This window comes from Echinococcus granulosus (genome assembly GCF_000524195.1).
Source record: "Echinococcus granulosus chromosome Unknown EG_S00021, whole genome shotgun sequence".
Lineage (NCBI taxonomy): Eukaryota > Metazoa > Platyhelminthes > Cestoda > Cyclophyllidea > Taeniidae > Echinococcus > Echinococcus granulosus.
This window is the reverse complement of record NW_020170401.1, coordinates 271,007-285,919: the sequence shown is the minus strand read 5'-3', so window position 1 is coordinate 285,919 and position 14,913 is coordinate 271,007. Positions and strand designations below refer to the sequence as shown.

Below are 14,913 nucleotides of genomic sequence, written 5' to 3'. Positions count from 1 at the left end.
CATAAACCATCTGGCTTATTTTGGTGTGCAGCTCTATGCGGCACCAGTTTGAAGACGTCAATTAAGCGAATACGTGATACCTACTAGCTGATAGAACAGGAGTAGGCATATACTCGGACAGTATTGAAGTGGGAACAAAGCAACGAGGAGGAATTACCGCAGGACCTTACCCCACGAAACTATTTTTTTTCCTGTTCTCCACTAAACTGCTCTACTTTAGGGCCACTTATCACTACTACCAATGGACTTACTTGATGGCTTGCACATTCCCTCCTCTCCCAATATAGTTTTCTAACGGAAAGAAACTGCAGACCCCATGGAAGTGCCAAAAGAAATCAGTGACATTGCAGTCAGATATCGTCTCAGTTGTACGCGAATTCGATAACGAACACTATGGTTCGTGGATAGGTTCCATGCATTACCGACTACATTATAATGGCCAGGCTAGGCGCTAAGGATGACGCTTAAAACAGAAAAGGGGTTATGCGGGCAGTTGAGACCAGGCCAGTGTGCTATCACTGGTTGTCACTGCCTTCAAGCCATGGCGGTAGCCCCTCCAGCTCTACCGTACATTAACGATGGGCACTCTGCTCTAGTAGTATGACCTTGCTCGTCTTGGATAGGTCTCAGATAGTAAACTTTGCTTTATTAAGGCCTATCTAGCAATCTGCACGTGCCAAATTGCAGATCTGAGAAGTGTCTATTAGGAAAAAACACAAGCATGCCTATAAGAAAGTTCATTAACAAAAAAACCAACGATCAGACCAAACTGAGCATTTTCAATGCTACCGCTTGTCTTTATTATTTTTGGATCATTGTCGGAAGATTGACATAGCCAAAACTCACTTTAGGAAACTATTAAATAAGCATTTAAGGTATACTGAAAATATGCAAACTAATAATTCGTTGTCACCGAAAAACCTTTTATAAGATATTGTACTTTCACAATTCGCCCAGTTATTTTCGACTGGAGGATTGTGGATAGATATGTCCCATAGGAAATAGAACGCATTTCTATCCTATTGGGAGGTGTAATTCAAACTGCCTTCAAGCAACGATACATTCTTTTGTTCAAAGCTTGGTTAAAAGACCTGTGCATGAAACTACGCTCTAATGGCTCATAAAGACCAATAGAAAGGGCGAAATGGTGGGTCAATTAAACAATTGTATATAATACGGCTTATTCAGTATCCAAATAATTCATGACCTATTATTATTCATATGAAAACATCAGAAAAAAGGTGAAGTGAATGTAACTGTTTATATACATGCAATATAGAGCCCAAATAGGGGGGTTTTCCTCATAGTACCCTCTAATACTTGCCGCTGACTTTGACCTAGCAGAGCATGGTTCGTCGGCTGAACTTAAAGGCAGTTGTTAGAGCTTATCCACCTCACAAAAACAGAAGTTTCTCCTGAGACCCTCGCTTATCATTTAAAGAGGGTGCGGTAGCTAAACGAATCGTAAAGATGCAACTTAAGAATGTGATTTCCTAGTAAATCATCAAAAATTAGAGGCATCATTTGAAAAGATAACAATGAGGAATCACTTATTCCTTCTTAATGAATTTCATCCAGATTACTACAATTAGGAGGAAATCCTAGTAGCAAATAATGGGAGGGGAAATAACACGAATCCTTCATTTCGACATTTTCTGAGATTGGAAGTGGAGGAAGGTACGCACACGAGTCCCACTTAAATGGTATGCATGGGGTGACGCCAATATGCTTCAATGACTATTCACTAATATGTGCCTCATTTTTTCAATCATTTTATAAAACAACAACATGTACTTCGAAATGCTGTCCAGCTGGCTGACTGCTTGACTTTTTGATTTACTTGCGGTGAGAACTGGTTTTACGTGACCCACCAACCGCGACAAAAATCCAAGGCATGCAACACCTCACCTTCAGGAGACTATACTTGCCATGTTTTCATATGAGCGTGGAGGACTGTAAATGGAAACGCAAATGTTCACAAAGGATGGTTTCCTCTTGAAGAAGACCAGCTAATTAGGGCTGACGTCTTGATGCCATTCCAAAGTATTAATAAACGGCGCCTTCTTCTCCTCATGCTCTAGCAACAGAAAGAACAGTCAGAACTAGCCGTGGGTTAGTAAAATGAAGGTCCTACTGTTAATCTTACGTCTGAAAGAATAGGAGCTTGCGTTTGAGGACTTCACACATCACAATTAACCCGAGAGAAAGATGCGTTTGGGTGTAGCGAGCGTTACATTCCTCTGCATTCCTTCGTATTCACCTGATGATGTTTGTCCAAGTGATGATTATCACCTTGGAATTGGCAATGGAAATTTGAATGTAGTTGCATACGAAACAGACAGTTTAGAATTAACGCTGATACAAAAGCAAGGCTGGCCAGAGCTAGACGTTCACCCGAATTTTAGAGGTGAAACAGTTAATAGAGAGCTTGTATCTCCTTGAAAACCTTTAAGATAACCTTGGACAGGTATTGAATATTATTATAATCCATGCAACAGTTGACTTATGCTGTACTGTTCGATCCCCTCTCGCCTTACTTTAGTCCTCACAATGTCGGACCCCAGATCTGCTTACATCGTCAACGTCCTTGACATAACCATGCATGGACTTATACGCCTCGTTATGCTTGTCGCCATCGATGTACCTCCATTCGAAGGCCTTTTGTGATATTTCATAAGAGGCTAAACCATGCATGAGAAGGGACAGACGAGAAGTGACAGCATCCAACGGTTGAGACCACAGACTTACTTGAGGACACCTGCCTAAATCAAGTCAACCGATGGTCAGTTTTTGATTCTCTAGTTCTACCTAACGACATGAGAATTTAGTCAGTCAAAACAGCTCTGAAACATGTGGTCTGTGTAGATCTAGTGAGCAACTTGGGAGAAGCACCTCATCCTCTCATTCGTTACATGATCGCTTGGTTGCTTTTCTAAATGCTAAAAACCAAAGACAAAGTGTTCAACATTATTTCTTTACTCAAGAATCATTTAATTACATTGCGATCAGAATTTTCTTGGCATTCACGGGGAAGGAAAATATGTAGTACTGGGGTTTGGGATGGGATTTAACCTGTGGAGGAAAAAGAAGTCGGTAATGCTGCACTTCTCCTGCCACCGAGATCATAAATTCGGGATGGATGGGCTGGCCCCAGCGAGGTGACATGCCTGCCATACCTCCTCTCCATCCCTCACCATGTTCTCTAAGGTCATAAAACTTATTCATCATCGCCTAGATGTTATCAGGTAGTGCCAAACGGATTGACAAGCATACATCATCCACGCGCGTTGGCACATCTTGCCCCAAACTGTCATCTGAGAGGGAATGATTAAAGTTGTTTTAAGTAAGCAATTTTTAATTACCTGTAATGTTCACTCTGAGTGCAAAGGTACAGAAAAGTTGCTACGCAAGTAGCGGAGAGTCATGTCACCAATGAGAGGAACTAGAATAATCCACATGATGGTAAAAAGTAACTAGAAGCTGCGGCAGCCAAAACAGTGATCCCATTTTCAACCACCCTTTCTACTTCATTCTTCTTTTATAATTCTTATATTCACCTTCCAGGAAGATGCATCAGACTTCTTGATTCAATCCATCCTTTAGTACATGTGCAGTTATTTCTTCTATGACGCTTTACTAATTCTTTCCAATCGAACTAAAGATTAAGTTGAGGAACCCCCCTCTGAAAGATGACCTGAACTCTGGCCTGTGGACAGTGTCAGAATTGATGGGAACGTCTCCAAGAGTGCGTTAATTATTAACTCTACAATTTCAGTTACATAGAGGAGGTTTATGTCTACAGAATTAACAATTGAAGAAAGCAGCTCTTTCGTCATCAAATTCTCTCCCTAAAGAGAATGCAACAGGGTAGTAGGATATGCTTTGAAGGGTCCTAGTGATGGAAATTAGGCAACTGCCAAAAGCTTCTTAAAGTCTCTTTTTTTTGGGAGACCGAGGCTGGCGAAGCCCATATATGTCTGGAAATAGGCAACCTTGTTCTACCTCTGGGTTCAGCCATCTGCGTGTTCACCTTGCTTTTACATTCCAAAAGACTCTTCAAGCTTACAAGTGAGTATGCAATTGTCTAACGCAAATATCAAGAAAAAAGTGATAGTCACTTATGCCCCTTTGAGCTTTATCGTTTCGGGTAGAGATATTTCTACCTCTACTGGCATTTAGAAAAGATGGAAAATCGAAGCCTGGCCAGTCCTATCTCCTAACTGTTTGTCTCTTTCGTAAGTGGCTACCCAATACCAATTACAAGGGGAAGTAAGGTCCTAGACATGGAAATACATCAACATTTGAGGGAGCATTTCCTTACCACCCTCAAAGTTAACTTTACTTACGGGGCATTTTGAGTTGTTTTTCAAGGCGATGGCTTTCTTTTGGCTCTACTCTTCGCTACTCCGGCGGTTTCTGAAGAAGTTGCTCTCCCTTGCGTTAGGATTACATTTAGTTGTTTAAAGACTTAAGCTACAATTTTCCAAACCTCTGTAATAAATTTCCTTTAAAGTCCGCCACATAAATAAAACATGCATAGTCAGCTTAGAAACAAGTGGTGTAGGAAATGAATAGGTTTGATGGGAAATAATCAGGGATACGCTGCCTTCGTTTACAAAGCTTTTTACCTTAGAAGTAGGTTTTAGGACAATTTGGTTAGCATACTACCCAGAAGAACACAATTTCCTAATACATGTAATAGAAGTGAAAAAGAATTGGCTCATGGCTTTTAAAATTTACTGTCACTTGGCATATGGATTGGCGTGGACGCAGATAAATAAAACTAAATGCCGCTTAAAAAAATCACTTCAAACCTTTTTGACACGGCACTCTTAAATTAGCATAATGTAGAGTTAAGTAAATTATCGCCAGATGGTATGCTTTGAGAGTGGTAAGAATCGACAACTTTGCAATCTGGTAAATCTTGGTTCGTAAAACAGACAAGATGGGATTGCAACCAGCTGGTTTGACCAACACTTTATAAGATGAGAATGTGAAATAGCGGGGGAATAGTAGAGTTTTGTGAGATGTGCCGACAGATGGGGTATAAATACCAACAATGGCGTACACTTGACAGGTTTCAACCAGTTGCGACAAGTGACTAAGGCGAGCCACACCGACACACAAGCGATTTTTTCTCAGGATGTGGGCTTGCAACAACACAGATCGGTGGAATAGTCGCTTGCATTGCCAAACTTCTTCTCTAAACAAAACATTGCTTTCATTCAATCAGTTTTAAACTGACATCCGCCACTTAAAAATTTTTAATAATTAATTCCTGCTAAACATTTCTTAAAAAAGAGCCAACCTAAACCGGTTCCGAAATTGGAATACACTGGAGCATCAAGAGGCCTGCAAAAGGCACCGAATATCCATGGCGAAGTGGGAACAATGCAAGCACACGAGCCTCCTTACATGCAAGCACAGTGGACGCCGCTGCTAGGCGAGAATTAACACTTTTCATTTCCGAGCGAAGACAACGAAATAGTGATGGTAAATTGGTTGGGCAGAAACTTTTGTCTGTCTTTGTGAAGATATTTTATACCTAATTGCTGCATCCTACCAAAATACGTTATTGTTGACACTGAGTAGAAAGTTTACTGGGTAGATGGTACGTTCCCTCCTTTTTTCAAGTGACGAGATAATCACACCGTCATGTGAACCCAAGGACAGTTAAGAGGATGTATAAAAGTGGAGAAATTAGACCCAACTAATGAGTTATTATTCATACGTTGCCTAGAAAAGCTGACCACTAGGAAATTCCGCTTAAAACAAGATACCACAGAGGTATAGATTGGCAAACATGATTAGCCATTAATTTTAAGTGCATTCTTAGCGCCTTTTAAACTGTCTTTATTAGGCAAAAGTGTTGAAAAATAGAGAAATGCACTTTGTCGTCGAATATCATTTCCCCTGTGGAGTCAATAAAGAAAAATCGCTCATAAGTTTGATCAATCACTTTGACAGTTCAGTGAAAACTGGCTAGGTAGGCGTGAGGTACGATCGAAAGCCATGGTTGCACATTAGATAAATGACATGCAAGCTCAAACTGCGCTAAAGAAATCTTATGGAGGGCAAGCGGCTCAGCCCGATGGATGGATGGATGGATGGACGAGTGGATGTGTATGGATCCATGGACGAGGAAATGGATATGCGATGAATATATCTATTCATTCACCCCACTGGAAGAGGAAAAATATACGTTTTTATGCTCTACTCTTATTGAACGTTTTCTTTGTAAATTCCGATCGCCACCTTTCAAAAATTCCTCTACTTGACTAAAGTGTCATTACTGCAGACCATTTCAACTCAAAATGGGCAAATAACCGTTTAATGGGGCTTCCTAAAGACTCGATCATTCGAATTAGAATTTTGCCCTCTTTAATTTTCTACAATGGAATACCCTTATAAGCTGGCAAAATTTTTTATTTATTCGGAAATAAAATAATACAAAGATAATAAATTTTGTGGAATGACTCAGTGTCTAGAAAGCCTCGTTTCAGTTGATAAAAGTACTTGCGTGCATGATAATAATACCGAGTTATTTATCACTCAGTTAACAAAGGCCAGGGTGGAGATGTGATGAGGATGCTTTGCAACTATTTAATCAGCATGCCCCCAGAAGGGTATAATTATTCCAACTTTAAATTACAGAACAACAAAGCGAATGGAATGCGGAAAATCAAAGGCACTCTGTACATCTCCTGTGTAGACTAATTTCAAAGTAGGGCTTTACAGGAGTATAATTTAAATTACAAACTTAAACAGTCCGATTCCTCGCTGGTTTCTTTGAGGTAAATGTCTTCAGAAAGGGGGGATGGTTATGTTGTTTGGACAATTAAAGTCAATTGATGGTGATCTAGTGTTAATGAAACGCACGTTTCAGTCAGACTAGCCTCATCCTCAATGTCAAAAAGTCAAAAAGAAATGTAAATGCACATTTTTAAAGATTATTACTTCAGACGAAATCCTGGTTATGATCCTACTTGGTGCCCTCGTTGTTAAATTCCATCCAGCCTTCGTACTCCCTTCTCACCCGTGAATGAATCACTTATTCATAGTAAAATTGTCATAATTGTTTTGTTAGCGCAGATGAAAGGCCAAAAACGGCGTAAACAATGCACCTGCGCCTGTGATCTCCTGAAATTGGTCCAGACCGCATCTGTATTATTGTTAGTCAACCACCTTATTGGCAATGTGGTAGGGTGAGGTGGGGAAAGAAAAGGCTGGATGATAAGCTTTTAATGCTTTTTCTTCTCAATTTTCATAATATGTATCCGCCCGCCTAACTCCGAGCCCGTTACCTGTAACAATGGGAGAAAAGGCCTCCCTTTTTGATAATAAAGTACTGTTTTACGAGACAACTGGTGACTAAGGCTCGGGGTTGTTGTCAATCCTCCCCTTGTCTGTATGTACTGATAAGGGGAAAATAGGGCACTGGCATACCACAAATTAAAGAATTAGTTTGTTTTATTTTAAAACAACTTCAGTTCTCGTCTAGTATTAAAGAAAGGGACTAGAAAATACAGGCTATCATTTGTAAACTGATCCAATGAGTGCTGGCATGTCCATCTCAGCAAGGGAGTGCGATGTAGAAGTGGAATGCTCACTACTGCAGGTTTCAAAATTGTTTTCCTCTGTTTAAATTGAGGAATTCACAAAGCTTTGGTTTACGAGAACACCAAATGCTTTTAACGTTTCTAAGGTGATCAGGCAATCATCGAAGGCAGTTTGTAAGTGCCCCGAAATTTTTTATTTTGAATAAGGATTTCACTTGTCAAATTCTGTTTAACAAGCTGTCTACCCTCACAGATCAGTGTCAGAGTTCTAGAAATGGAATTGAAATAGTCAGAAAATGGAATAGCAAAATATTTTGGGTTTCTAATCCTCTGGGTATCCAGTCAATTAGAATCACGACCATGAAGGATAGGGAAAGAGGTATAAATGGAGTCTCGTAAGCAGAATAAAATCAGTTGAAGTAGTTTCTTGATTGACCTGCACCTCAACAAGGCATGAAGCAACCAACTGTGTTCGCACCACTTTGGGCAGTAAAAAAGTGGCTGCAAAAAGCTTTAGGAAATATCATCCATCTATCATTTTTCCAGAGGAGGCACAAACTTGCGAATTCCTCTTTCACAAATCATTTTTTTTCTTTGGTCAAAAATCCATCCTTGGTGGCCTTGGTTCTATCTCGTCTTTATTTCTAACTGTCTATTCTACCACATTGCAACTGTAAAAGGTACCAATCACTCTGATAAAGATGACGAAAGAAGTAGGAAGGATGAAGTGAGGTGGCATCATCCTCTCATCGCATAGCATAAATTTCATGTGTCAATGCAGCGTGAGGACCCATATTGTCTTACAAGAAAGAGAATGGGGCTTCCTTCCTACTGTTTGTTCAATCCTAAAGGTTTCTCAATAGGTTTTTCCTTCCTACATTTGAGATGGGTCGTACTCGAACATTTGCATCTGTAGTCCATCAAACACAAAGCAGGAATTGTTTTGTGAAGATGAAGTGACGCACGCCTTGGGCATTTAAAGTGGGTAGTGAGTGGATTCTTGGTTGGAACTAGTAATACAGTGGGTCATTTCTTATCGCCATCAATTTATAATACAAGATGGATAAACGGGAAACATATTAATGGTATCCCACACTTATTGTCACTTGTTGGTGAATGGTATACGAAATCCGTTTGCTTAGTAGCTCCCACCGCAGCCTTTCCACTATTTGTTTTGAGCATTGTCGAAAGTCCTCAGCAATTTCCATCTTTAAGTAACATATCACTAACATCTGCTTATTATTGAGAAGGATATAGAGTCTCTTTATACGGAGTATCCCCCATATTTGGGTGATTTGTTAAGAGAATTCAACTTCTATGTCATTTCTTCACGACTCGTTTGGCTGCCACACCACCTTTAAATGCTGAGCAATAGATTTGATGAGAAGCGTCGGCTTTCGTAAAGCAGATATGCTCCAATAACGTCCATTGTGTTTGACCGACATTCCACGGGGAAAGTAGTAGAGTGTACAATGGGGAAGTACCACATCGTAACGATAGACTGACCTACACATAATGCAAGCCCATGACCAAGCCCGAAATATGGTGACCACCCGTTCCATGGGGTAAACCGAGAATCCTCGTTACTACTTGCTACTTTAGGTTCCCAAGTGCCCCTCTGGGAAACCAGTAGCAAAAACTCTGGCATTTGTTCATGACACTTAACTCTTTGTGGTGAAGATCATGGTAGGATGAATATCTCCCCAATAGGCCGAACCTATCAAAAGTTAATGTAATTTGTCCTAAAACAAGTAGATTCAATTATTGAGAAGTTGGCTAGTATTTCGTGTGAAAATTTTGTAGTTCTCCGACCGCGCGCCTTCAAATTTATAGGGCTCCTCAAAAAGCTGATTATGTGTCATCTTCCCTCGGGAGAAAGTCTATTAACTTATGTGGGGGGAGTCCATGAATAGTCCCTTTAGAAGGAAACTAAATAGCCACCTACTCATCAATTCACGACTCAGCTGGAATGACTTGTTTTATCTTCCACCAACAATTTCAGCAAACCCGATTGCCATTATTAATTGCTTGGTAAGAATGTGTATTTAAAGTGGAATCAAAATGCTACAATGAAGTCGCCTTTCTTGATGTAGTGTTAGGAAAGGCCGCCGACGTGGGAAGCCTAGCTGTCAGGTATTGGTGGGTACCAAGAGAGCCAAATAAAAGGAAAATAAGTGATTCTTCAATGAAAACATAATCACTTCTTTAAAAGTGAATGGCCGTGAATTTGACCATTATATTATATTTCTACCAAGCCAAGGTTATTCTCCATTTTATTCTCTACTCTTCAGAAATGAATAGCGGAGTAAAAAATTACTTAAATACTTCAAAAATGGAAGTGAGAATTGACATTTCCCTTAAATTTGATAAAACTTGGACCAGGGCTGTATGCATCGACATCTCCATTTTCACAGCAGGTCAGCCTCCACATCCGTAGCTCAGTGGCTGAAGCCCTACAAGTGCGTGCGCTGTGTTCATCAAAAGCAGATGGCAATCTTGGTCCTATAAATAAGATATCATGGTTAATTTTAGTGGCTTATTTATTTTGGATTCATGGTAGTAAATATTAGCTCTTGTTTGTTAGCAATGATACATTCCAGTTCTACTAGTGCCGTCTAGTAGCGTTTATGGAAGACTATGAAATGCAGATGTATGTGCAATCATCTCTGATGTTTCTTTTTCTGTTTGAGGAATTATTTATGAATTTTTAAGTAGAATTTTACTTGTGGTTTGGTTTCACTTCTCTTAAATTGCAGGAACTCAGTTTATCTGAAGTTTATTATGCTTCAGTTTGCATAGTCCGGCATGCCTTTCTGATTTGTTCCTTACCACATCAATTTGCCCTTAAGGATGCTAAACTGTGTACAGGTATGGAAAAGTTGGGGTTTCCTTTTTCTTGAGCAGAACGCTGCGGCAAAATCACTGAAGCGTAGCGCGCCTGATCTAATAAAATTTATAACAAATACGAATCTGCTACAATTTGCCACAAACCAGGCAAAGTAGATATATTTTGGGAAGAATGACTATGGAATTTTGGTGCAGGGTCCGTAGACTTCGTGGATGATGAAAGAAGCCATAATGCTAGAACAAAATATGGATTGCTGAAGTACAGAAAGGCTGTGGGTTACAGGTATTGCCAGGAATCTACACCACCATGATGAACAACAGTCGCAGATCCTTAACTGACCACGAAACCAAAATAAGGAACTACAAAATCAGAGCATTATTTAGTCACTCTCTTTATTTGAGCCTCGCCTGCGGCTCTACCCTTGGTCAACCTCTCACGTCTGCCATCATGCCGTAGTCGGAGCTGCTGGAATGACACGCATCAACTGACCACTGGTTATTCAGCTTGCTTGTAACTAAAAAGATATCTGACTGCAACTTCATTAATCCCTCTCAAAAATTCCACTGGGCCTGAGATTTTGCCCTGTATAGGAACTGTGCTGAGCAAAGAAGGTACTGGCTATTTCGCACGTCCACCCTTAGTCGCATGAATACCTAATAAAGAACGAGGTTTAAAATGGTTTAGTGGGGATGAAATTTCAACTCTGCTCCTCCTTGCCTCATTGTTTTTACTTCACTGCTGTTCAGCCAGATGTATCTGAGTTTTATCCTTCTAGTAAGGAAGTGGAGGAGTCACGTGTTCACTTGATTAACACCCTCATTTAGGTACCGTAGACAGCTCCATAACAAACTTTGTAGCTTGTTAATATCAGGTGTTAATAGCATTTCTGCTGATAAAGAGACTGGAGTAATTGCTAAAGGCTAATGTCATTTTTAATCCTTTGGTTGGGGACAGCCACAAGTTTTCCAGCCCACCGAATATAACCTTCTGTCACGTTTAGATCTGGTGTACAGCAGTAGCGATCAGGACAGGGTTTGCCTTTCGCTTCCTCTAATATAGCGCCCCGAGTCTTTCCTTAGGACGAAAAAGGCCTAATACCAGGGTAGAATGCTTTCTGCCGATGTATAAAAGGGTTGGTAACTGCTGACTTGACCCTTAGATCATGCCGCTCAGCAAAGATACAAAGACAGAGCCTTAACTCCTTGTGAAACCAAAATGAAGCAGCTGAAGTATTATATTTTGCTCTCATTTTAAAAGTAAATAGTCACGGGTCAGGGGATAAGCAGATCCAGGGCTGAAACTTAAATTTATTTTAATGTATTCAACGGTTATTGCCCCATATTTATCAGGCATTGCTAGACCACATTCTTCTTTCCGAGTAGCTAGTTATAACCATGAGACGTCCAAAGTGCTTTACATCCCTCAAACGGACAGTATGGGTAGTTTCGCAATTTCCAAATTACCCCTAGGCGACACTTTTAGAGATGAATTTGAATTCAAAATGCGTACTAAGATTAGTTTTGCTACTTCCGTGTCTAACGTGTATATTGGCATCCATCCCTAACTTGGAATGACAGCTTCCATTCGAAGTGAAATGACGGTCTCTTTGTCAACTGGAAGTAGCCACACGGCGCAATCAGGTTCTATCATTTGCAATTCCTCCTTTCAAGCTCACTTCTGTACTGAAAGGCTGTCATATTTCTCTTTACAGTATTTCAGATAACTTCCCAGACATCAATGTCAGATGGAATTTTCCTAAGAGGGGAAATTTACTTCACTTCTGTCTGACAAAAATATCTTGTCTTTTAATTTGAAAAGTGATTATAATCTTTTTATTTCAAATAATTTGCTTATAAACTGCAGTCCAATTTTGGCCCAGGGTTTCTCTTTTCCACCTCTGCCCTCATACTCCTGGATTGAGCAAACAAGTTGAACGAAGACACACTTAATAAAAGTGGTACAAATATCACGGTGTAGGTGTGTTCAGGTTAAGCTTCCTCCTCGGGGACTTGGGACCGATGGCGTCCGATCCGTCATGATGTTTGTCTTTTCTCACCGAGTCTTGCCTAAAAGGAACATTCAAACAACCGTGCACATAGTCGGCGCAATATTTTATGCAGTTTTTGTGTTTGTTTACCTTTGGAACAAAAAAAGTTGCAAGTAATTCTATAAACCGATCTCTCACTTCACCTGTAATTTAATAATTCCTCCCCATAGAAAAAAATGGGTTATCTTCCCCTGGAGATTGATTCACCTCCCAAATTCTCCCGTTTGTTAATGCAATTGAGAAAAAAATGCATTTCGCTTATTGTTTACCTGTCAGTTGTTTATACGGAATTGGGCACATGGTGATGAAGCCTTTTTATAAAATGCACCTTCCACAAGGTCACTTTCTTCAGAATTTCTTGTTGTTGCAACAACTTGCCGGCATGCTGGTCCTGTCATCCAACTTTTCTTTTTCCCATTAAATAAATTTGACATTTTGCTACAAAATTTCAACACAATTTCCGAGTAGAGAGATAAGTTTTTAATCTTCTGTCCAATAAGTGGGGAGAGAAAAACTGCAATTAACTGCTGAAGAGTTCATTTGGTTTCATAGTGGAAACCTATCACAAGTTTTAAATGTAAGGATGTAGCACATTTGATATCGGCCTCATTGCTGTTCTATAAAGTAGTAAAGTTTGACAAGTGAGACCATCGTGTGTACTTACTATACATTATTGCATCATATACAACGGACTTTTTAACTTTGTCTTCAGTGTTGGCCGCTTAAATGATAGCAGAGTTGATTGCAACCACTGGAAGAAAAGAATTAGTGCAAAGTTATGATTAGATTTGCAAAGACAAAAAAATGGATTTAAGCGTCTGATTTTCTTACGTGGATCCAGTGTCACAAATGTGTGACACGTGTTCCTCAATAATCAATGATGGCTGCTTACACCAAATTGCAGAGAATTTTTATGATAATAGAATAAATGTAGTCTGCTCTTTGCCTTTTTGGTCCTCAACCTATCAAATGCATCAAAATTTGATAAATGGTGTCATATCGGAACACTAAAACTACTTCATTGTAGTAACTGGCCGTCTTACAGAGACATCATTAACGACAAAACTTTGCGGATAATGGAACTATTTTTTACTGGGTAGTGTTACCAAAACTAAGTGGAAATGTTTGATGCATCAATTTTGATTTTCATGAAGGTGCGTCTGCCCGAAAGCAAGAAATGGCACCGAATTGTCCGGTCTTGAGACATTCACAGTTATGTTCATGTCTCTCCACTAAGCTAGCACATTTGCCTATCTCATATATTACCAAAGATTTGCTAAGATTTTAAAGTAGTTTACTATTTCTATGAGACGCCCTGGATCAGGCGTCTAAGAGTTGAAAATACTCAAAGGAATGGCTGCTGCGGTGAGTTGAAGACTACCAGGAGGGATATGGTCACTAATAGACATATCTCCATCTCACCTAATTCATTAAATATGTGCATTCTATGACAGTAATCTTTTCAAAACCTTCCGTGTGGGTTCTATGACCAAACGCTATCGCATTCTGTTCACCAGCACTGCGTTTCCCGTGATTTTCATGTATACCGCGTGGACTCGGCCACGCCATACGCGCCATCTAGTCCATGTAGCTTTAAGCCGCCTCAGTGGCATTCCACTTTGACGCAGCTGCAAAGCAAAAGTTCTGTTTTGACCTAAAATTAAATGCTGACTGTTTTGATCATTTGCATGGCAGTCTGCGCACCTTTTGCAGTTCTTCACCGAATGCTGCTGTTGCGATGCATCCCCTTTTCAGAGTTCTGCCTACTTTTTCATGCCATTATGGGGAATTGTTTTCCTTGAATTCATAGTCACTCATCCACAACCTTTTTCGACTTTATCTCATAGCTTATTTAATGATTAAAATGAGTTGAGATCAGAAGGCACTCAATACTGAATTTAACCTCAAATTTTTCATCCTGAATTAAGTAAAAGAGCCAAAAATTAAGACCTGCGGAGCTGGGGTAATGCAATGCCTTGCAACAGATTTTTCTCCATTTTCAAGAATACTTCAAGCAACAATTTCTTCAAAACACGACATTCGAATTTCCTTAAGGGCAGCTGTTTCACGATTTGGATGTCATTTAATGAAACGCATTCTAGAATTCCTGGATGATGATCCATGCATTCTCTCTTATCAATGGTTGCGTCTTGAATTTCTTTGCTGCCGAAGCTAGTAATTGCTGCCGACCTACTTTTTGGGCTTACTCAGGTGATCCCACGTTCTATCACCAATGGCTGTTAGACTCTCGAAAGTCAGCATCTTTCTCAATAGTAGTGGTTCAAATGCTGAGGGCAGACCACTGTGAAGTATTGTCTTCTGACTTCGGTGTCTGCTTCCTTCAATCAACTGTTTGTATTTTTACTCTCCACTTTCTCTGCAAAGTAGTAGTACTATACGCTTCTTACGTATAGTTACAGCACCCTTTGGAGCCTGCACATTGGTAAATGAATTTTTGT

The 14,913-nt window shown here is 40.0% G+C and overlaps 2 protein-coding genes across 2 annotated transcripts; one reads left to right on the top strand and one right to left on the bottom strand. All coding sequences in view use genetic code 11, as the record gives it.

Moving 5' to 3' along the window:
- Nucleotides 1-2,208: 2,208 nt before the first annotated feature.
- EGR_03791 (hypothetical protein) lies at nucleotides 2,209-2,667 on the top strand (the record flags this gene model as incomplete). Its single annotated transcript, XM_024493040.1, has 2 exons — nucleotides 2,209-2,278; nucleotides 2,543-2,667. 2 exons carry the CDS (start codon nucleotides 2,209-2,211, stop codon nucleotides 2,665-2,667), a joined length of 195 nt encoding a protein of 64 aa, XP_024352501.1.
- A 10,059-nt stretch (nucleotides 2,668-12,726) lies between these two features.
- On the bottom strand, nucleotides 12,727-14,262 carry EGR_03790 (hypothetical protein; the record flags this gene model as incomplete). The annotated part of the gene is made up of 4 exons (XM_024493039.1): nucleotides 12,727-12,981; nucleotides 13,021-13,071; nucleotides 13,347-13,416; nucleotides 14,222-14,262. The coding sequence occupies 4 exons, from the start codon at nucleotides 14,260-14,262 to the stop codon at nucleotides 12,727-12,729; spliced, it is 417 nt and encodes a 138-aa protein (XP_024352500.1).
- Between the last annotated feature and the right edge of the window lie 651 nt (nucleotides 14,263-14,913).